Source organism: Sapajus apella, unplaced genomic scaffold (genome assembly GCF_009761245.1).
Source record: "Sapajus apella isolate SASKATOON/1434 unplaced genomic scaffold, GSC_monkey_1.0 scaffold14, whole genome shotgun sequence".
NCBI lineage: Eukaryota > Metazoa > Chordata > Mammalia > Primates > Cebidae > Sapajus > Sapajus apella.
The window spans coordinates 12,495,046-12,520,005 of NW_022436954.1; the positions used below are offsets into that span (position 1 = coordinate 12,495,046).

The window sequence follows — 24,960 nt, forward strand, 5'->3', positions numbered from 1 at the left end:
CAAAGTCCCTTACTTCTCTATGTTTCTATCCTAGGCTTCTCTGCTCACCAAGAATGTTGCCAGTCCCTTGCTATACTTCATATTATCCTCAGATGCTATAATCAAATTTTAGTTATTCATTGTTTTGTTCCTTTTCTTGTAGGGGAACAAATGCCACAAGACACCTTTAGTTAGTCATCATGTTGACATAATTATTTATTTTTGTTTTATTTCTTGTTTTTGATGTCATACATCAAATTGCAAAATCCAAAATCTAGAGAATTTACTTTATTTTATAGTGGTTTTACATTTTTAGCTCTCATATTTAGGTCATTGATTGTTTTGAATTGATTTTGTATTTGGTGTGAGGTAGGGGTATAACTTTATCATATATAATCTTATATATTAAATTATGTTGTTTAAATCACAACATAATTTTGGTGAAATGATTGCTACTGCCAAACAAATTAACATATCTATCATCTCATATAGTTACCTTTCTTTTTTTTTTCTTTTGTTTCTTCTTTCTTTTTTTTTTTTTATTTCTTTTTCAGCATTTTTATGGAGGGTAGTGTTGAAATATCCTAATTTGCAATTTTTTTTCTACTTCTCTCTTGTAAGTACATTGGTTATAACATTTAGAGCCCACCAAATAATCAAGATAAATACGCCATCTCATTGCCTTTAATGTAATCACAACTGCAAAGCCATTGTCATATATAGTTCCATTTATGTTTCAAGGAATGAAATTTGACATGTTTAAGGACCATCATTCATCCCCTACAAATTTGTTTCTCACTTATGCTACCATTAGTATATGTCTACCACACAAGTTGCCTGTTCAAATAGAAGCCTCTCTCTTTGAGGTCATTCAAAACATAGCCTAATGACAGCTTTACCATCTTTAATGTACCTACTGGAATATGAAGCCTCCTTAATCACCATGGCAGGAGAGAAACAACTGGAAGTTCACATGTATGCTTCAGTCCACCTAGAAGTGACACATATCTAATCTTCTACAGTCAATTGCCTGCAACTAATACATATCTTGGTCTAGCTGTAATGAGGTAGGCATTTGTAAGAAAGTAGATAGAATCTTTGAGGACCACTATTTTTGTGATCCATGCTGTATCAATATTTATAAACAATAAAATATTAATATTAATAATCTACAGAACACTTGTTATGTGCCAGAAATTGTTCTTTACTTTGTAATATGTGATCTGATAATCTTGGCAACCTTAAAAATGATGAGACGATATTATCTCCTTTCTTACAGATGAGAAAGTTTAGTAAGGTGAAATTGCTTATCCAATTTGAAGCAAAATCACCTTAGTACCCAGAACACGTTTGTAATCACTATATATGTCTGTGACAAGAAAAGTATGATGTCTGCTATGGAATGAGGGCTCAATAGTCTGGGTAGGGGGAAGAATGAATCTATTTTCTTTAGGGGATAAAAAGATGTTTCCAGGCCATAAATGTGGCAATAAGGAAAAAGGGTATGTTTTTTTAAAAAAATATTTTGCTTAGAAAACTCTTGAAACATCTTTGAGAAAGAGCAAAAACTGTAACTAAATTAAATTGAAATTGAAAAAAAAATCCTAAACGTTTAAAATACCAAGTGATGGCAAATATATGAAAAAATTGAAATGTTCTTCAGAATAAAAATGATAGAATCACCTTCATAAACAAGTTGAGAGTTTTCTATTCAATTAAGGATATTTACCATGTGAACAAACACTCTAACTTCCAGGTATTTAGCAAAATGAAATAAAAACCTAGGTTCACACAAAAATGTTAGCCAACACTTAGATCAGTTTGATTCATAGTCAGCAAGCACTAGGACTGAAACAAATGGTCTTCATCTCAGAATTTTTTAAAAAATGTAGTGTTCACGTTATGAAATACTATTTGGCAATTAAAAAAAATTCACAACAGACTCTGGTAACAAATGGATGGATCTCAACTGAACTAATGCTAAGTGGCAAATGACATTAAAAAGACTACATATTCTAAGATTCTAGTAAAAGATAGTCTTACAAAGACAAAATTATATGGACAAAAGCAGTTTAGTGGTTGTCAGAAGCAGTGATAGGAGAAGGCATTGATTGAAAATAAGCTTGGGAAATTAGGTGACTATGACAGTGGTTACATGACTATATATTTAACAAAAGTCTTAGAAATATACACTATAATGTGGACATATTATTGTTTGGCACTTATATGTTAATTTAAAAGAAACAAGAAATATGAAACAACAAGTAACACAAAAACACATGTACACACTAAAAACATCCAATACGATCCCCAAAGGCAATTTAGTTGTTTCTTCTCTAGGAAAGTGAGAAGAGGTGCTGCAGATGTTCTCATGGGAGACATCCCTTGAGAGGACCATATGCTTATAATTCACTTCTAGTTTCTATTTATTAGCTTCTGAAATCTATCATGACTCCAGGTGACTTTATTTTAGAGGGACATACTTTGATCCTAGTCCCTTTGATCATCATTTATTCACCTGAATATTAATAATTCTTCATACGCATAGGCCTTCTCCTGATTTTAAGTTTTCCTATAAGCCTGCAGCCATAGCCAAGGGAACATTCCAAGATAAAATTTATATCAAATGACTTGAAAATGAGAATCCTTTAGAGAGTTGTTATATAGGCATTCTCTTATTTGCTATTTATAAGCACAATTCTGTGCATTGTATGAGAGAGGTAATTTTGTTATGTTTATTTTATAATTAAGGAGGAGGTAAATGTGTCATTGAAGGACACAGAAAAAATGCATGATAGATTCATGATATGAACATGAATTTGTGTTTTTCCTACATCTTTCTCTGCCTTAGAGACCTTGAAACTGTTGACCACTCCTGAGAAAGAGCTTCTCTAACAGAATTTGTGCATAGAAAGATTTCTTATATCAAACACATTCTTCAAGACTGACTTTCACTGTTTTTAAGCGGCAAGGTAAGCTTCTATTCAATGTACGCCTTTAGTGAAAACTGTAATTTATACAAAAGCAGTGGGATAGCTGTACCTACTACGATATTTTGAACACAGAAATAAATGTTGAAAACATTTTTCTAAAAAACTGAGGAGAAGGTGGATTATAAACCTCAAATCTTTAATTAGTAGCTAATTGGATGATACTTATAAAATATTATTGTATCTCCTAAAAATACAGAAAAACAGTACAGGTGATGTTCTGATTGATTCAGTGGTAATTTCATCTTATACATTAATCTTATATACCATATGTTAACATCTTCTTGGAGGTAAAGAAAAAAAAACACCGAAGAGTAAAATGACCCTTCTTTAAAATACTAAAGGTACTGGCCAGGCACAGTGGCTCATACCTGTAATCCTTGCACTTTGGGAGGCCGAGATGGGTGGATCACTTGAGGTCAGAAGTTTGAGACCAGCCTGGCCAACATGGTGAAACCCTGTCTCTACTCAAATACAAAAATTAGCCGGGTGTGGTGGTGCAGTCCCAGTGACTTAGGAGGCTGAGACAAGAGAATCTCTTGAACCCGGAGGTGGAGGTTGCAGTGAGTAGACGTTGTGCCACTGCACTCCAGTCTCGGTGAGAGAGTAAGACTGTCTCAAAAAAGAAAAAAAAATACTAAAGTACCAAAGGGAAATAAGTTTCAAACTACTTTTTAATATTTTCTCCATAATTGTATTCTTATTACTTCTAGTACATCTATACATATGGTCAGTGGTATCACTGAAAACACTGGCTGATGATTAGGTCCAAAGTGGGTTTAAATTTTTAATCTTCCTCATACTAGCTGTATAATTGTATGGCATCACAAAACTTCATAAATCGTCATTTGCATTAATGGTAAAATAAAAATAATACTCTACCTTCTTCATACTACACATGCATGCATAACTCAAACATACCCACTTATCATTGGTTGTAAAACATGGTATATGAGAAAAGTGTTCGTGTGTGTTAAAGTACATAAACATAAAGCCTTCAAGGGGCTGGCTTGAAGAGTGAAGTTGCAAAAGGTGAAGGAGGAAGATGGAAGAGACAAGTAGTTAGCATTGAATGGGTATCTTTCCAAAGACTTAAAATTAAAATAGTTAAAATGGTTTCTACACAAGAACAGATTAAAGTAAAATATTTTACAACATGAAGTTTGTCAAAAAAACAGATCTGTAGGCAAAAACTGAGCTTTCAATCCTCGGTTTCTGTTGATTCAAAGATGGGATGACACTACTGAAAGCAGGAATGAGTGTAAGAAAAGGAGACTGAGTGCAAGCTAAAATATGGATTTCAAAAAAGACATTAAGCAAAACAGCTACGTGGGATGGCTAGGGCAGTCAATTGTATGGATGCAGCAAAGAGTTATTGAAAGGCACAGAAAATCTCAGTGGCTCTACTGTGTGAGAGAATAAGCAAAATGAAGAAGGAGGCTATAAGACTTCAAAACTCATCCACACCTAAAGCTCTGAATGCTACCACCCACTTTTTCATCCTAATAAAAGTGTAGCTGGCACTCATAAGGTTGGCTCACCATACCACAGTTATGCTTTGTTTTATCCATTTCACGTTTAAATCTCACATTAGTACCTTCAGTTAGATATAATTACTATCTTCATTATGCAGATAGAGAAAATGAGGTTCAGAGGAGTTAGGTAATGATCAATGATTCCTAGATAGCAAATCGTAGGGCTGATAGGTACCTCTTACCACAGACCAAGCTCTATACACAGTTCTGTGTCTTCCCTTCAGAATTACCTTTACTGATTATACATGCCCCTACAGTCCCAGTCATCACAATACATCTGCTGTGCAAATAACTCTCATTCACTGTGAAACCCCGAATACTGAGTTTGTATCAACGGAGGCAATAAGTAACTGTTTGATTGAGTTAAAACAATTTGATGTATAGAAAATTATGAATGTTGTGCTTTTGAACCATTCTGCTTGTGTCCAAAGCTTGGCTTGCCATTAACTTTCTTTTTTTTTTTTTATTTTTTTTCCATTTATTTTATTGCATTTTAGGGTTTGGGGTACATGTGAAGAACATGCAAGATTGTTGCATAGGTACACACATGGCAGTGTGATTTGCTGCCTTCCTCCCCATCACCTACATCTGGCATCTCTCCCCTTGCATTCTCTCCCAAACTCCCCACCCCACACCATCCCTCCCCTATTTCCCCCCAACTGACCCCAGTGTGTAGTGCTCCCCTCCCTGTGTCCATGTGTTCTCATTGTTCAACTTTTATGTTAACATGAATAAATTACTCAACCTTTTGTGCCTCTAGATCTAAAACAAAGTAACAACTAATCAAACTTATTGTTGAAAAGAATTAATTAATATGCATGCAAAGAACCTAGAGTAATTCTGTCAGGTGGGCAATATAGAAGTAAAAGTTTTTACTAGAATAAGAAAAACTGAATTGGTCCACTCTGCTTGCATGTGTGTATACACACACACATGTACACACCTGTCATATATATATTATTCTAGACATGTTGGAAATTTTATATAATTTTCCAAATATTGGTTACAACGTTAGAAAGGTGAAAACTGGTGAGAGATAATCCATGCAGACCTTTTCAATTCAGCCATTTATAACTCTATAGCTATTTAATGCACTAAACTTTGTGGTTAAGTTTATGTTTAGATATGTAGAATCTTAAAATGTGTATTACTACAATAATGAAATAATGCACGTGGTTTTTGACATTTTCATTTCATTGCAATATCTACTCACAACCTGTTTAACATTCTTTTCATTTATTTCTCATTGCTACAGGCATCCTCTGATTCTCAAATAACATTGATGAAGAACCATACGGAAGTGACAGAGTTCATCCTCCTCGGACTAACCAATGCTCCAGAGCTACAAGTCCCCCTCCTTATCATGTTCACCCTTCTATACTTTGCCAATGTGGTTGGAAACCTGGGGATGATCATTTTGATTCTTTGGGACTTTCATCTCCACATTCCCATGTACTTTTTCCTTAGTCACCTGTCTCTAGTGGACTTTTGTTACTCTTCAGCTGTCACTCCCACGGTCATAGCTGGGCTCCTTATAGGAGACAAGGTCATCTCCTACAATGCATGTGCTGCTCAAATGTTCTTTTTTGCAGCCTTTGCCACTGTGGAAAATTTCCTCTTGGCCTCAATGGCCTATGACCGCTATGCTGCAGTGTGCAAACCCCTACACTACACCATGACAATGACAACAAGTGTGTGTGCGTGTCTGGTCATAATTTGTTATGTCTGTGGTTTCTTGAATGCCTCCATACACATTGGGGAAACATTCAGTCTTTCTTTCTGTATGTCGAATGAAGTCCATCACTTTTTCTGTGATGTTCCACCAGTCATGGCTCTGTCTTGCTCTGATAGACATGTGAATGAACTAGTTCTTGTTTATGTAGCCAGCTTCAATATCTTTTCTGCCATCCTAATTATCTTGATTTCCTACCTATTCATATTTGTCACCATCCTAAAGATGCACTCAGCTTCAGGATACCAGAAGGCTTTGTCCACCTGTGCCTCCCACCTCACTGCAGTTGCCATCTTCTATGGGACTATTATCTTCATGTACTTACAGCCCAGCTCCAGGCCCTCCATGGACACAGACAAAATGGCATCTGTGTTCTATACGATGGTCATCCCCATGCTGAACCCCCTGGTCTATAGCATGAGGAACAAGGAAGTGAAGAGCGCATTCAAGAAAGTTGTTGAGAAGGCAAAATTGCCTTTATTATTGTGAGTTTAACTTGCAGGATGCATAATACCTAGTTTCATCCCTCTGTCCTGAATTACATTTTAAGGTTCACATGAAATTTCTGAAATATTATCATTTCTTCTTCCAAAGTCTGTTCTCTAGGAAAAAAAGAAATATTATGCCCAAAAATATAGTACCTAAATGAGAAAGCTAAGGTGAATAACAAGATATCTTAGGTTTTACTTGTCAAAACTTTATAATATATTTGATTTATTCATTCATTCTTCATGCATGTCTGCTACCAAATACTAGGTAAAGCATACATGTAAAACAGGTGCATAAATGGGCCCATGAACATATTTATTCATGTGGGAACATATACACAGGAGTGGGAAATTTGCCAGATGTAAATTCAGCATAGCTAACTTCGATACAAATAATTCAGGTAATTAATTGAGTTATCTGAATTTCAGTTTATGTATAATATTGTTTATTTAGTTGAATAAATGTTTTAGAGTCCTAATTTGAGAACAAATGTGACTTAATTTAAATAAAAGTACAATCATCTCTCTGTATCTCTGCTATGCATCTGCAGTTTTAACTAACCATGGATAGGTAAATATTTCTAAAAATAATAATGCAACAAAAAAGTACAAATTTTAAAATTCAGTATAATATCTCCACATAGCATTTACATTGTGTTAGGTATTACAAGTAATCTAGAGATTATTTAAAGTATATGTGAGGATTTGCATGGATTGTATTCAAATATGATTATATACCATGGATCAATATCTAGATTCAATAGTCTGTCCATTGATTTATGTGCCTCTTTTTCCAATACCACACTTATGTTGATTATTATAAGTCATGAAATCAGGTAAGGCTTCAACTTTATTATTATTTGTATCAACTAGCTTTGCCCTTCCATGTGAATCTATAATCAGTGTGCGCATATTTATTTTTTTAAGTCTGCTTGGATTTTAATTGTGATTGCAAAATGTCTTCAGAGCAGTCAATGTAAAGTCTCTTAATTCATGAATATAGTATTTCTCTACACTAATTTAGATTATTAAAATTTCATTCATCAGTATTCTATATTTTTCAGCACTTTTAAGACATATATCTTAAATATGCTCAAAGAGCTAAAAATCTTGAACAAGAAACTAAAGGAAGCTAGGATAAGGATATGTCAAGCAATAGTGGCATATCAATAAAGAAATAGAAATTATAGAAAGCAATAAGATAGAAATTCTGGAGAAGATACCAAAAAGAGGTAAGATAGACTATGGAAAGTAATGGCTCAGGTTTGTCAACTTTTAAGTATTAGTATTTTTTATACTTATAAAAACTTTTGTATTTGTTATTGCATCAGAGAAAAATAACAGCCCATGAGGTAGATTAAAGGTTTTTCCTCCTTGTGAATCAAGATCAGAGCTTGGCACGTTTATAACCATCTGGCTACTAACAAAGCCAGCATTATATTTGGTCTTGTGTTAAACTGTTATTCACATCCCTACATTCTGAATTCCTGGACAAAAAAGAATATTTTGGGTCACTTTATATGTGAGTATAAACAAATGAATTTGGAAAATTTATTGGTCGCTCATGAAGTATGAGCAGAATGTGGAAATTAAGTATTTTCAAAAATAACTGCAATCACACGTATATGTACATACAATAGGGTCCAATTTGGCAACATAAAGGAAGAAGTTTCATAGTTACTTAGATGCTCTGGCACATTCTGAGCACTTTCATGGTGATTTTTAATACTTTATTTTTAATATAGCATTTATTATTTTTTGAGTGGTGGTTTGTAGAGCTCACTGTATTTGCCCCCATAATAAGAACGGAAACATTACGTACTTAATAATGATGGTAACAACGGTGATTCAAGTTATACCTTGTGTATTAGAGTTGTGCCAACTTTATTTTCAATTCTGGGCACACGTGATAGAACATATTTATTAGAAAGTGATCATTTGTTCTAACTGGTTGCATGTGCAAAGCCAACTAGGAGGAAAATGAGAATAGGAAGGAAACTAATGCTGAATATATTGTGTCAGGTATCAAGTTGGTAGGATTCTATGTAGCATCCAATGTAATCTAATACATTGCAGTTCTGTGAAATAAGTACACTGGGCATTATATAAACTAAATTTTCACAGAACATGAAACTGGGATTCAAGGAATAGTAGTAATGTTCTCAAAGCCACATTTAAAGCCACCTGATTACATTTAATGTAATCAAAGCCACACTTGATTGGCATTTGGTTGCTAATGAAATATACTTCTCTGTACAATCCAGTTAAGTTACTGGAAAAAAAATCCTTTCAATATGCTTGGTGTTAATGATCCTCTAGGAGTCTTCTAAATGGTCACATCATATCTATAATCTGACATGTTTTTCATTAATTTTTCTTTTAGGTTGAATTTTTTCTCTTTATTCCTCTCTCTCTCTCTCTCTCTATCTCTCTGTGTCTCTCTCTCCTCTCTCTCCCATTTCCATGTTCAAATAAATTTTTGATTATGCCATATATTTTATCAATTAATATCACAATATTATAATACTTTTATGTTTATGGTTTTACCAGTATACAGATGCTTCTCTACTTATGATGGTGTACATCCTGATAAACCCATCATAAAGTCAAAAATCACAAACTGAACCATCATACATTGGGGGCTATCTGTGTTGCCACTCTCTACTACAATAATAGCAGCAAGAATTATACTAGTAGTAGGAGCAATAGTAATAATAGCAGTAGTAAACACTAATTAGTATCTATTGTGATACATACATTGAATTAAGTATGCTTCATGACCAGATTTAGTCAATTCAATTACTTTAAATAAAGAAAAATGTTAGCACTCCAATTACACAAATTATGAAAGTGATGTATAAAGTTAATTAACTTCACCAAAAACTTTTGAAAGAATAGTAAATTGGGGTTCTTCAGAGAGAAACTGAACAAGTGGAATAAATACAGATACATAGAAAGAGATTTATCATTCAGGGATTGGCTCATGTGATTATGGAGGCTGAGCAGTCCTAAGATCTGCTCTCTACAAGCTAGAGAGGCCTAGGAATGCTGGTAGTGTACTTTCACTTCAAACCCAAAGGCCTGAGAACCAGAGGCACCAATGGTGTAAGTCCCAGTCCAACTCTGAAGGTCTGAGGATCAGTTGTGCCGATATCCCAAGGCAGACGATGGGCGGCCCAGCTGAAACAAGAAAAAACTCGAATTCACCCTTACTCCGTCTTTTGGTTATATTTAGGTCCTCAACAGATTGGATGATGCCAACCTGCATTGCTGAGGGTGATCTTCACTCAATCTACCAATTCAAAGGCTGATTGCTTCTAAAAGCAACTTCACATACATGCTCATATGTAATGTTTTACCAGATGTCTGAAAAGTATGGAAGTTCCTCAAAAAAACTAAAAACAGAACTATAACCTGATCTAGCAATTCCACTGCTGGATATGCATTCAGAAGAAAGGGAATCAATATATCGAATAGATATCGGCACTCCAATGTTTACTGGAGCACTATTCACAGTAGTCAAGACATGAAATCAACCTGCCTCCATTAACAAAAAAATGAATTTTTAAAATGGTACATATACACAAGGAATATTATTCAATCACAAAATAATTAATTCTAGGCTGGGTGCAGTGGCTCATGCCTGTAATCCTAGCACTTTGGAATGCCAAGGCAGGTGGATCACCTAAGGTCAGGAGTTCAAGAACAACCTGACCAACATGGTGAAACTCCGTCTTTACTAAAAATACAAAACCTAGCCAGGCATGATTGTGGGATCCTGTAGTACTGGCTACTTGGTATGCTGAAGCAGGAGAATCACTTCAACCTGGGGTCGAAGGTTGCAGTGAGCTGAAATCACACCACTGCACTCCAGCCTCAGTAAAAAAGAGAGACTCCATCTTCAAAAAAATAATAATCAAATAATAATTATTAAATTATGTCATTGGCAGCAACGCGAGTGGAACGAGAGGACATTATGTTAATTAAAATATGCCAGGTCTAGAAATACAAATATCACATGTTCTCACTCATATGTAGAAGCAAATATCTCTTTGAGGTAGAGAATAGCTCTCTGCCTGGTGGTTTTCAGAGGCTAAGAGTAGCAGGGAGCGGAAGGTAAAAAGAGGTTGGCTAATGGATACAAAAATACAGTTAAATAGAAAAGAATAAGTTCTAGTGTTCAACAGCACAATAGGGTGACTAGAGTTAACAATAATAAATTGCATGTTTCAAAATAGCTAGAAGAGAAGATTTGGAATGTTCACAACACAAAAAAATGAGAAATGTTTCAGGTAAGTGATATCCCAATTACCCAGATTTGATCATTACACATTGTATGTTTATTTCTATTTTTATTTTAAGTTCTGGAGTACATGTGCAGGACGTGCACGGTTGTTACATAGGTAAACGTGTGCCCTGGGGGTTTCCTTCACCTGTCAACCAATCACCTAGGTATTAACTCCAGCATGCATTAGCTACCTTTCCTAATGCTCTCCCTCCCCAGACCCCACACCCTGACAGGCCCCAGTGTGTGTTTTCCCCTAAAACCTCATTGTCTCAGCCCAAAAGATACACATTGTATGATGTTTATATCAAAATATCATATGTACCCCATAAATTTGCACTATTATGTATCCATAAAAATTAAAAATTTTTTTTACAAAAATAAACTTGTGAGGTAATAGATATCCTAATTACCTTGATTTTATCCTTACACACTGTATGCATGTATCAAAATAACACATGCACTCCAGAAATATAATCATTAGGCAGGAATAAAATAAAACATATTACAATGAAATAAATATTACAATGAACATTGCAATAAAACAAACCATTAACAGAAACTCTTAATAAAAAATGGTTACTAGTCAGTAACATGAAAGATAAGATATAAAAAGAAAGCCAACAAAATCACAAAAATAAAATATATATTAAGAACAGTTTTATAAAATCCTCTGATGGTTTACATAAATATTAAACTAGACAAAATTGAGTTTAGAATGAACATATATAAGTTAGAACTTTAAAATGTTCAAAATACAACTTAGAGAACAAAGAAATGTAAATCATGCAAGACAAAACAGGAAGGATACATTGAGGAACTCAAATTATTATGTAAACTCCATATGCAAAGGATAGCAAGAACAAGAAAAAAAATGTTCAAACAAAAAATGGATAAAATTTTGCCAAATTGAAGAAAGCTAAGTCTTGGGATTGAAGAACTCCACCAATTTGTGTTAGAATACATTTTTAAAATTCTAATATTGAATTACATTGTTGTGGAAGTAAAAAAACAAGGACAAGAACAAACTTTTTAGATGCCAGGGACAGAACTATATGAAGTAATGATGATCAGCCTGACAGTTGGCCTTTGGTCAGAAAAAAAAAGTAAGACAGCAGATGGTGAATGTTTATCTTAGAAAGATGGAGAGAAGATAAATTATCAATACAGATTTCTATATCCAGATAAACTTTCCATCAAATTTGTTGCAAGATCAAAATGTCATCAAATATACAAAAATTGAACACTAGTTTAATATTTGGAGGTACGCTGAAAGTGTTTCAGCAGAGGGAGAGGATACAATTTATCTGATTGGGATTTGGAAGAAAGCATACAGCACAGTTTGCCCTTTTGTTCCTCTTTTGGTCCTGTTTCTCTGCAGCAGAAGTGCCTTCTGTCCTTTGGTCCAGCTTTATTTACACGGTAAGGATAATGGCAGAGGATTTGCATGTGCAAAGGAAAAACCTATCATCTTGGGATGCTTATTAGATTAGGTTCCCCAGAAGCAAGCCTAAAGAAATTGATTTTAATTCAAGTAGTTTATTTGCAAGTTAACAGCAGAAAGCTCTGATGAAATGATTGGAAAGTGAGTCAGAGAAGGAAAGGAGGCCAATAAAGGATTTCTTTAGTGAGTAGGTTATGCCTGAAAAAAAAGCTGGTCCTTAATCTACTAGGAACCACTAGAAAACTATCAAGTCTGTCTCAAAGTTATACCACCTGAAAAAGAGGAATTGGGTACTTATCACTCTACTTCTGTCTCTCATGTACTGACTGCTGACACCAGATAAATTAAATGTTTCACACATGGACTGAATATACTTTTATAGCAAATTCTAAGCCCTAAGTCTGCAAAATGCAAATTCCTCTTTCTTTATTTCACAATAAGCATTGGATTGCCAATGGACAACCCAGGTGAAGAGGGAATGGATAGGACACTAACAATATTTGCTAAGAAATAGTAATTTGAGATAGAAAAGAAGCCCATCAGCCTATATATCTGAATCAAATTTTTGAATTGAATAAAAATATTAAGGAATATCCTAATCTTCATTTCTCTGACACCTATGTTATATTTGTCAGGTGATTGTAAACATAAAAAAGAAAAACAGGGATTATGTTTATCAATCTACAAATTCAGTTGCCTATCAGTTAGATTTAACAAGTAATAAAATTCAAAGTAGAAAAATGAAATTAAAAAGATTAAAACAACAAGATAAATATTTGGAATATATTACACACATTAATAATATAGTAAATATAAATAGATTAACACACTGTTCATGTATGTAATAACAACTTAATAAAATTGGCGGAAAAAAAAGGCATGACAGCAATTATGGCAAATAAACATGTATGTGACCCAACATAACAAACTGTATCACCGGATGCTGTTTAATTGCTTCATCCCTAGATAAGTGAGATAAAGGAAAGCTATTGTCCTCACAGGGACCCTGTTCCCTAGATAGTTCCATGCTTATACACTTTTCTCCTGGCTCCCATTCATTAGGCTCTGAAATCATAGTATGGCTCCACATTACATTACTTAAAATGGAGAAGACTCTAACAAGAGACACTTTAATCCTTATTTACCTGAATGAATGCTAATACATTTAGTGCACACTCTGGCCTTTACCAAAACTGAGAATTTGCAGTGATTCTGCAACGAAAAACAGAAAAAAAAAACTTCCCAAGATAAAAACTGTATTGGTTCATGCTGAAGGGATAACAACTTACTAAGGTCTGTATAGATCCACTGTCCATTTCTCTGTATAGATACAATTGTGTGAAGTCGTGGGAGAAACCATTTTCTCATTTATATTCTACAAATAAGGAAACTGAGCTTGGCAGAAGGCAAATAAGTTTTTCAAGTTCACAGAAAAATACACAGTACATGTAAGAACTGAACCCAGACTTTTATACCACAGCAAGATGATACAATATTAAAAAATGTTAAATGTTTCAGCTAGCACTCCACATTAATGATTCTTTCTCCACTTCTTTATTCCTCAAAAAACTTGAACATTTTTGAAAAGTACATGACAGAGAATTTCTCAATGTTATTTAGGCATTCTTCTAAGGATAAGTTTCTGATTTCAGACTCACAACTGAGAACTGCCCTTTTCTTCCTTTCAAAGAGTAAGGTAAGCTTTTATATTCAATATATACTTTTAGTGAAATACGTAATTGATGCAAAAGCAGGGTGGCAGCTACATCTTGTATAAGTTTTTGAGCTCAGATCTACTTGTTTGAACATTTTTTCTAAAACACAGAAATGGATCTAGCATTCATTGAAAAGAAAAAAAAAGGAAAAGAAAAAAAGAAAGGAGGAAGAAAGAAAAAATTTAACCAGCGGACAATACAGTGATATTTATGAAATGCCATGCTGCTTTCCCTAAGATGATAACAAAACCTTAGGATAGTTTCCCTAAGATGGTAACAAAACCTTAGGCAGGTCCCCACTGCCCTGAAGTCAAAAGAAGGGTCCTTTAGGGAATATGACAATCTTTTCTTTTGAATGGGTGGTAAATTTATCTGGTTTATTATGCGTTGGTTCGTCATTGAAGGAATAGCTCCCCCAAACAGGATGCAATAACACTTCCATAGACCTCAGAAAAATTATGACATTACCAAGATCCCTATTCCATTTTTACTATCATTTCCTTACAATCTCACTTTTTCAATACTTGCTAATCTAGAAAATCTGACATTGCAGTGATTAAAAGCACAGAAACATGTAGAATATGAGGAAGATGAAAAACTCCTCTCATCTCCCAATATTTAACACAAATGGGGTTATACATGTGTGTATACATACTCTCTTCCTCCATCCTGTGATATCTATGTCTGTTAATCTATCATCTATCTATCATTCATGAAACAAACTGGCTCATAAGTACAAAGGTTAAACTGCTAGTAACTTTAGAAGATCTGATTTAGAAAATGAATATATTCCAGATATGTGAATTTGAGAATTTAATACTTTCTCTGATCCTCTGTTGATTCATATATACAATTAGGAAATTGGCTATGTGATCCGTGAGTGTATCTCAACCACCTCTGATTCTAGCGATAATTTACCTAGAATATATAATATTCACACTCAGTATGGCAGTCTTAATAATGTTCACCCAAAGTGGTCATATCTTAACTCCTGAAACCCATGAACATGTGGCCTTACATGATTTTTTTTAACTGCACAGTGATTAAGTTAAGGTTTTGAGATAGTAGGATTATCCTAGATTATCCAGGTAGGCACAATGAGAAGATGTTAGTCATCACAGAGCATAGCATTTTTAAAAAAAACAAAAAACAAAAATTATAGCTTATATAATTATGTGGGTAGTTTTTTGGCAAACAAATAATTTGAAGTCTAAAAGTATCAATTGATGTGTACTGGGGGCAGGAGAAAGATGATAGACAATAGTGGTTATCAGGAAATGAATGTCCTTCCAACAGATTCAAATTCAAATAAAAAGATGTGTGCATAAACAGATCTGCAGCCTAGAGACAGCCCCCCAGACTATGAACCTCCAACCCTCAATATCTGATATCTAGCTGAGTGTTGAGAGTAATGATAGGAAGGAAATGTCTAAGGTAAAAGGGGATTGTTTCAACACAAGGTAAAATATGAACCACCATGGCACGTGTATACCTATGTAACAAACCTGCACATTCTTCACATGCCCCAGAACTTAAAGTATAATTTTTTAAAAAGAGAGAAATTAAAGAAAACAGGACTTGAAGATCCCTGGGTTCTCACGCAGGATGGCTGACATGGCCATTCATCTGGGAAAGAATGGATAGAGTGAGAAATGCTGAAGGAAATGAAAGACTGGGCATAGTGTGTAAGAAAACACAAATCAGAGTAAAGTTGCCACACTTCAAAGCCCACCCACACCTTGAGAACTGTGTGTCATCTCTACCTTTCCTACACCAGCACAGACATCATCATTCCGTCCTAATAGTAATATCACAGCTAGCACTCATCAGGACTGTGCTGAATGCCCACGTTATGCCAACTGCTGAGCATTATCTCATTTAACTCTCAAAATAATCTCTTGACATAAGTCCTAATACCATCTTTATTTTACTAATGGATAAAATGAAACTCTAGGAAGTTAGATTAACGCCAATGTCTCCCAAGTAGTAAATGTTAGGTCTTACGAGCTAATACAAATCTACCTCTTCCTAAAGCCCTAGATTGTATACCCAATGCTATATCTTCTCTGCAGAATTGGCTTTGTCAGTAGTACATGACATTAATGCTACATTTATTCCACTTCACCTACTTTGCATTTATTTGTGCATTGCTCTACGATGCAACTTCATATGTTAAGGTTGGTATAATAGAAAGAATGATTAAATATAAATTCAATAACATTTAAAATAATTCAAATTCATTAAAAGCATTTAGGTCAGAAACTACCCTGATTTTGTCTAAAGCTTGGTTCTATCTACTAGTGCTTATGTAATCTTGAATAAGTTATTCAAACTCTTTTTTTTAACCAAGATACTTCATATATAAATTGGTATAATAACTAATCAAATAGGATTAATGAGAGCATTCTATGAGGATATACATATATATAAGGCATCTGGCATGGGGCAACTATAAGTGAGTTCAAGATGTTAGATTCAAAAACATACTATTTAGGAGATAGAGTCATTTTAGGCATATGACATTGGACAACTCATTATCCCCTTCCTATGACTCCATTTACTCAGACACTAAACTAAGAAGCTGGGAAGATAACCCATGAAGACTCTCTTTCTTCAAAATTCTATTACTGTGTAGATAAGTTATCCACTAAATTGTGTTTTCATGTCCATATTTTTGATCTAGGAAATATAGAAAACAAATTATTTCTATAATAAAATAACATACATTTCCGTTTTGTGCAACTCTGTTTTGTTCATCACAGGATTTTTCTTTCTTTTTCTTTTTTTTTTTTTTATTTTAACCTCTCTTTGCTGCAGAGTATCTTGTGGTTCTAAAATAACATCCATGAAGAATAATACAGAGGTGAGTGAATTCATCCTGCTTGGTCTAACCAACGCCCCAGAACTACAGGTTCCCCTCTTTATCATGTTCACCTTCATCTACCTCATCACTCTGACTGGGAACCTGGGGATGTTCATATTAATCCTGCTGGACTCTCATCTTCACACTCCCATGTACTTTTTTCTCAGTAACCTGTCTCTGGTGGACATTGGTTACTCCTCAGCTGTCACTCCAAAGGTTTTAACTGGGTTGCTTATAGAAGACAAAGCCATTTCCTACAATGCCTGTGCTGCTCAGATGTTCTTTTTTGTAGTCTTTGCCACTGTGGAAAATTACCTCTTGTCCTCAATGGCCTATGACCGCTATGCAGCAGTGTGTAAGCCCCTACATTATACCACCACCATGACAACACGCGTGTGTGCCTGTCTTGCTATAGGCTGTTATGTCATCGGTTTTCTGAATGCTTCTATCCAAATTGGAGACACATTTCGCCTCTCTTTCTGCATGTCGAACGTGATTCATCATTTTTTCTGTGACATACCAGCAGTCATTATTCTGACCTGCTCTGATAAACACATTAGTGAGCTGATTCTTGTTCTTATATCAGGTTTTAATGTTGTTTTTGCACTTTTTGTTATCTTGATTTCCTATCTGTTCATATTGATCACCATTCTTAAAATGCACACAGGTAAAGGATATCAGAAGACTTTTTCCACCTGTGGGTCTCACCTCATTGCCATTTTCTTATTTTATATAACTGTCATCATCATGTACTTACAGCCAAGTTCCAGTCATTCCATTGACACGGACAAAATTGCATCTGTGTTCTACACTATGATCATCCCCATGCTGAATCCTATAGTCTATACCCTGAGGAACAAAGAGGTGAAGAATGCATTCAAGAAGGTTGTTGAGAAGGCAAAATGTTCTCTGGATTCAGTCTTTTAAAGATGCAAAATTATCACAAAGTTATTTTATCACTCTTAGATCTACGTTATGCATGATCCGAAATGTCAAAATGCTATATGGTGTATGGAATGTAAAATTTCATCTAATATTATTTCTGTTTTTAGTTGAGAAACAGTTCTAAGTATCCATAAGTTAGAAACATACAATGATAATTTCTCATGAAGTTTAATGAAATATGTGTTGTCTATTGTCATATTTTAGCCAACTATAAGTCACTACTGTTTCTTAATAAACTAATGTTTCAAGCATTTATAATTTCAGGTTTTTGGTACAGTTTGTTTACATGACAATTTATAAATAGTAAATAACTGTATTTGAATAATAATAGATTAGAATTAAAGGGCAAAGATGATTCTTTTTTTAACCTTAGCCTATGACTACCAAAGACATCTTGAACTGAAAGGAAGAAATAAAACAATATATCTCTGTTTGCTATTTAAAATATAAAATCATGGCTGGGCGCGGCGGCTCATGCCTGTAATCCCAGCACTTTTGGGAGGCTGAGGCAGGTGGATCACTTGAGGTCAGGAGTTCAAACCATCATCATTCCGTCCTAATAGTAATGTCTAGCCAACATGACGAAAATTTCTCTCTATAAAAAATACAAAAAAATTAGCTGGACATGGTGGCTGACACCTGTAATCCCAGTAACTCGGGAAGCTGAGGCAGGAGAATTGCTTGAACCTGGGAGGCAGAGTTTGCAGTGAACTGAGATCATGCCATTGCACTCCAGCCTGGGCAACAAGTTGAGACTCCATCTCCACAAATAAATAAATAAGTAATCCCCTAAAAATTATCAGAACTAATAAATCAATTCAGCAAAATATCAAGATACAATAGCAACATACAAGAATCATTAGTATTTCTATCTAATAGCAATAGGTAATCTGAAAATAAAATGAGGAGAATTTACATTCTCACCAACAACGTATAAGTGTCCCCTTTGCTCTAAAACCTTACCAACATCTGTTCTTTTTTGATTTCTTAATAGTAGCCATTCTGCCTGACGTGAGAAGGTATCTCATTGTGGTTTTGATTTGCGTTTCTCTGATGATTAGTGATGTTAAGCATTTTTTCATATGTTTGTTGGTAGCTTGTATGTCTTCTTTTGAAAAGTGTCTTTTTGTCATTTTTAAATGGGATTATTTATTTTTTACTTGTTTGCTTGTTTAAGTTTCTTATACATCCTGAATCCTCAACCTTTGCCAGATGCATAATTTGCAAATATTTCCCTCCATTCTGTAGATTGCCTGTTTACTCTATTGATAGTTTATTTTGCTATGTAGAAGTTCTTTAGTTTGATAGCCTCTTTTGCTGTATAAAGTCTCTTAAGTTTAATTAGGACCAACTGGCCAAATTTTGGTTGTGTTGCAATTGTTTTTGAGGACTTAGTCATAAGTCCTTTTCCAAGGCCAATGCCCAGAATAATGTTTCCTACGGTTTCTTCCAAAAATCTTGTAGTTTGATGCCTTACATTTAAGTCTTTAATTCATTTCGAGGTAAATTTTGAATATAGTAAAATTAGGAGTCCAGTTTCATTCTTCTGCATATGGCTAGCAAGGCATCCCAGCTCCATTTATTGAATATGGAGTCCTTTCTTCTTTGCTTATTTTTGTTGATTTTGTTGAAGATAAGATGACTGTAGGTAAGTGGCTTTATTTCTGAATTTTCTATTGTGTTCCATTGCTCTATGTGTCTGTTTCTATATCATGCTGTTTTGGTTATTGTAGCCTTACAGTATAAACTTGGGAAATAAAATTCCTCTGGCTTTGTTGTTTTTGTTTATGATTGCTTTGTTTTTGTTTATGATTGCTTTGGCTATTTGAGCTCTTTTTTGGTTACAATTAATTTAAGAATAGTCTTTTTTCTAGTTCTGTGAAAGATGATGTTGGTAGTTTGATAGGAATAGCATTGAATCTGTAGATTGCTTTGAGCAATATGACCATTTTGACAATATTGATTTTTCTAATCCGTGAGCATGGATTTTTCCCTGAGGAATATAGACACAAAAATCCTCAACAAAATAATATCAAACTGAATCCAACAGCATATCAAGAAATCAATTCACCATAGTCAAGTAGGCTTTACTCCTGGAATGCAAGATTGGCTCAATATATGCAAGTCAATAAATGTGATTTACCACAAAAACAGAATTAAAAGCAAAAAACCATATGATTAATTCAATACATAGCAGCAAAAAGCTTTTTATAAAATCCAACATTGATTCATGATAAAAATCCTCAACAAAGTAGGCATTGAATGAACATACCTCAAAATAATAAAAGTTATTTATGACATACCCAGGGGCAACATTATACTGAACAAGCAAAACCGGGAAGCATTTCCCTTGATAACTAGAACAAGAAAATGATACCGACTGTCACCACCCTTATTAAACATAATATTGGAAGTTCTAGCCAGAACAATCAGGCAAGAGAAAGAAATGAAAGACATTTATATAGGACAAGAAGTCAGTTAACTATCTTTTTTCAAAGTTTATATGACTCTATACTATAGAGCCCTAAAGATTCCACCAAAGAATCCTACAACTGATTAATGATTTCAGTAAAATTTCTGTATACAAAATCAATCTACACAAATCAGTAGTAATTTCTATACACGAATAATTTTCAAGCTCAGAGTCAAATAAAGAACACATCCCATTTACAAAGCAAAAGCAGAAGATACCTAGTGATATATCTAACCAAAGAGGTGAAAGATCTCTACAGGGAGAACTACAAAACACTGCTCAAAGAAATCATACACAATACATTACAGTTTCAGAAGAATAAAATAGCCAGAGCATAATAAAAATGAAGGAAAAATAAAGACATTATAAATTTATCCATACGTGACTACCAACATTCACACTATTTATGGCCTGAGGTAATAATTTTCTACATATTTTCTCTCTGAAAGGGCTTTAAAATAATGCTGCTCTTTAATTTTTAATTTGGTTGAGATACATTATCTCTTGTCATTTCTCCAGTTTTTTTCTCTATTCATTCACTTTAATTTCCTTGATATTTCCTCACATCTCCAAGCATGCTCCTGCCTCATGACATTTGCACTTGCTGTTCCCTCTGTATGGAAATTTTTCTTCCTCCTTGCAGATCTTTGCTCAAACAAATGTTAACAAATCATGGTAGTCTTCCCTGATCATCTTTATATAAGTCACTCTCCCTTCACAATGTGTACCGTCCTGCCAGCTTGTATTATTCTTCATAGTCCTTATCAACACTCCCTACTGTATGTTTATTTGACCACTTTTTATTTATCATCCCCAATTAGAACTTAAACTTCTTAAAAGAAGTGACTTTTGTTTTGTTTGCATGATCCTTCTCAGTATCTAAATAGATATCATTTCATTGTATTCTCAATAATTATTTGTTAAGTGAATGACTAAAATAGTCAAGCTTTGAGTCTAATTGTATCAATGCATTGAATATTTGAGTCATAATGTAAGCCTTCTTCAGAGGCATGTAGCACATTTCAACAAGCACAGCTTATTTTCTCCTTTGCTGAAATTTTTAAATCTACATTCTCAGTGCTTGCATGCCCCACTTTTAGATCCAATCATTTCCTGGGAATCTTGTCACTAAATGAAGCATCTCATAATATTTAGTTTGAAATAATATGTCATTAAGTGGCAAGTCGCACATCAAATAAATGCTATTTAGTAAATCATAAATAGAAATTAAATCAGATTATATAAAAGTATAATGTATGATTATATTTGTAAAACTACTTCATACATAAAAATCACACAATTAACTGAAATGTTTTTAAACACCCTGATAAAATATAAACATGACAATTCCTATCAGTGAAAAAGGTAACATAAATTCAAAATGCTAATATAATGCACAATTTTTTGTTTTTCCTTTTGATCTCTGGGAGTGCTATACTATATAAAAACTACTCATAGGAGTGTGCGCCTATATCTTCTTTTTTGTCTGTGTACAATTAGATGCTTGAACACCTCAGTGTTTGTAAGATTGCACCTGGATGTGCTAAGATGCTGGAGTTTGTGGTGCAATATAGTACGACACAGATATTTACTTCTGTCTTATGGAAGAGGCAATAAATGGATTGTACCTTACAGCCTCCTGTGGGAGCATATCTCTGCCAACAATTAATTTTGGCCCAGTGAGACGGTTTCTGAACTTCTGAAGTTCAGAGGTGTGAAATAAATATGTGTCATTTTAAGTTTCTAAATTTGTGACAATTTGTCACAGCAGTCATGAGAATCAAATATAAACCCTCCTCTGTTTTCTCCTGTGTTATAATCTCATATTATGGAATTTGTCAAAACTAAGAAACCAAGATTACCATAATGTTATATTTTAAATTTCAGGCTTTATTCAGATTTCATTAGTTTTCCACTAATATGCTTTTAATCTACTTGCATTTACTTGTCATGCCTCTTTAATCTCTAATACTCTGTGACAAGTTCTCAGTCTTTCTCCACTTTTGATCGTCTTGACAATTTTAGGGAGTACCAGCCAGGAATTTCAGAGAATGCTTACCCATTTGAAATTTTCTGAAGTATTTTTTTTTTAATAATTTGACTGGGGTAATGGGTTTTGGGAGAAATACCTCTGAGGTAAAATTCGATTCTCATAACATCATATCAAGAGTATATTCCATCAACATGGCTTAATCACTAATGTTAACATGATCATATGTGCTAGACAAAATTTACTAAGTTTCTCCATTGTAGATTTCTTTTCAAAACGTTTCTATACTCTAGAAAGAAATCACTAAGTCCAGCTCACACTCCAGGTGTTGTGGAACTAAGCTACATCTAGTTCTTCTGTAGCAAAATTTGTCTCTTCCCTTGATTTGTTTATTGGCTCAATCAACAACACACTGCAGGGTGTGTCTGCAGCTTTTGGAGTTTAACTTCTAGGTCCTCTTAGAGATAGAGCTAGTATATATAGAATACATACATACTAATATATGCACATAACTATACTTATTTCTATATCTAGAAAGTATATGTGTGTTTATATCTGTATCCTATTGATATTAAGCTAAACATGATTTCATATCAATATTTCTGACTCCAGTCCAGTTCATTTAATCTTCCTCCTTTCTTATCTATGACTTCCCTTTCTGACAGTCAGAACCTTAGCTCATGGCAATCCCTATTTATAGACTTATATTTTGACTCCAATATACAAGTAAAGCAGTTCCATAATTATTCATCATAATGAGAAGCAATTTTAGCAAAAACAGAACCATATTTATGTATAATTCCTTTTGCTTTTACACAAAGTTTTTGGTCAACACACTGTTTTCCAATATTACTTAGATTAACTTTTTTTCTCACCTACCTTCAATTAGATTATGTTATACATTTGTATATAATTAAATTACTTCATCATCATCGACTTAAAGGTTAAGCAATTGTTATTCTCAATAAAGATTTTTGCAAACAATTTCAAAGCGGTTTATGGGAACATACAGTTTCAGTTTACACTTTACATTTAGTTTCTTTTTCTGCATATGGACAAAAACTTGTGTGGCACAGTTTGTTGGGAGAATATATTTTGTCTTTGTTCATTTGTGCTGCCTGCTATAACCAAATAGCATAGACTGGAAAATTAATTTATAATTAACAGAAATTTATTGGTTCACTGTTTTAGAGGCTAGGAACTCAAAGATCCAAGAGGCTAGCACTTGGTGAGGGCCTTCTTGCGATATCATTTTATGATGGAAAAACAAAGAGAGGTCAAGAGAGAGCAAGAGGGGACAATCTCACCCTTGCAATAATGAACCCATTCCAGTGATAATGGCACTAGTCTATTGATAGGTAGAGCTTTCATGACTTAAATATCTCTGAAAGATAACCATCTTTCCATTACCATCAAAATGGCAATTAAATTTCAACCTGGGCTCTGGAGGAACAAATACTCAAAACATAGCATATTTTCTCCATCTCTGTGTCTTTCCATCTTTCACAAAATTCAATTTATTATCTACCAGTGGATCAATTTATGCATCCTGTAATCAATTCCATTGGTTTATGTATCTACCTTTTCCCCAATCCCATACTGTCCTGACTACTATTATAATGGTAAGACATGAAACCAGGTCATGTACATGCTGCAGCTTTGTTCTCTTATAATTATTTTGTCTATTCTGCTATATTTGCTGTTATGCATAAAGTTATAATCAGCTTGTGAGTGTTTACACAAAAAAAAGCTCACTTGAGTTTGGCTGAGATCACATAAAGTCTGGAAAATAATCATCGTGAAGTCTGCCAATCCATGAATATAATATATCTTTATGCTCATTTAGATGTTTTATTTTTAGCTGGTGTCCTGTACTTTTTGGAATTTTTAAGGCAAATGTCTTAAAAATGCTCACAGAGCTAAAGAAAATCTCGAAGAAAGAACTAAGTAAAACCAAGAAAACGTGTCAAAAAAATTTAAAAATTTAATAAAGAGAGAGTAATTATAAAACATCACCATAATAGAAATTCTGGAACAGTAACCAATAAGAGATTAACTATACCATGAAAAGTAATGACTCAGATTGCCTGAATTAAAAATATTAATATGTTTTATGCTATCAAAATTCTGCCATTTTCATTGCCACATGTGCGTAGGAGAGAAGCCTATGAAGAGAGGAAGAAGGTATCTCATAAGAAGCTGTGACCATGGCAAATCTATACCCAGCTCTATACAGAGCTAGGATTATAATTGATATTGTGTTTTGTAGTACAGTTGTATCCACATGCCTGAATATCTGAATTTCTAGATGAAAAGCAGCCATTTTGTGATGCTTTACACCTAGAAGTGTATATAAGACAGTGGGCAGTGCATTGGCTTCTTGGAATATCAGTGGCATACAGAAATTATTTTTCAAAAACAATCAGATGAACATTGTATATGTTTTATCTCAGTGTGGCAACTTATAGAAGAAAGAAAATTCACGTAGGGTGCTCTGGCACATTCTGAACATTTCATGGTG

General features: G+C 34.1%; 2 protein-coding genes across 2 annotated transcripts; both read left to right on the top strand.

Annotated features, from left to right (window-relative positions):
* Nucleotides 1–5,786: 5,786 nt before the first annotated feature.
* Nucleotides 5,787–6,725, top strand: LOC116554396 (olfactory receptor 5B3-like). Its single transcript, XM_032282375.1, has one exon. It carries the CDS (start codon nt 5,787–5,789, stop codon nt 6,723–6,725), a length of 939 nt encoding a protein of 312 aa, XP_032138266.1.
* A 10,288-nt stretch (nt 6,726–17,013) lies between these two features.
* On the top strand, nt 17,014–17,958 carry LOC116554397 (olfactory receptor 5B17). Its single transcript, XM_032282376.1, has one exon. The coding sequence runs from the start codon at nt 17,014–17,016 to the stop codon at nt 17,956–17,958; it is 945 nt and encodes a 314-aa protein (XP_032138267.1).
* The last annotated feature ends 7,002 nt before the right edge of the window (nt 17,959–24,960 follow it).

What these genes read in the sequence shown, in the direction of transcription:
- LOC116554396 (XM_032282375.1), top strand. Translation starts at nt 5,787, where the DNA reads ATGAAGAACCATACGGAAGTGACAGAGTTCATCCTCCTCGGACTAACC.
- LOC116554397 (XM_032282376.1), top strand. Translation starts at nt 17,014, where the DNA reads ATGAAGAATAATACAGAGGTGAGTGAATTCATCCTGCTTGGTCTAACC.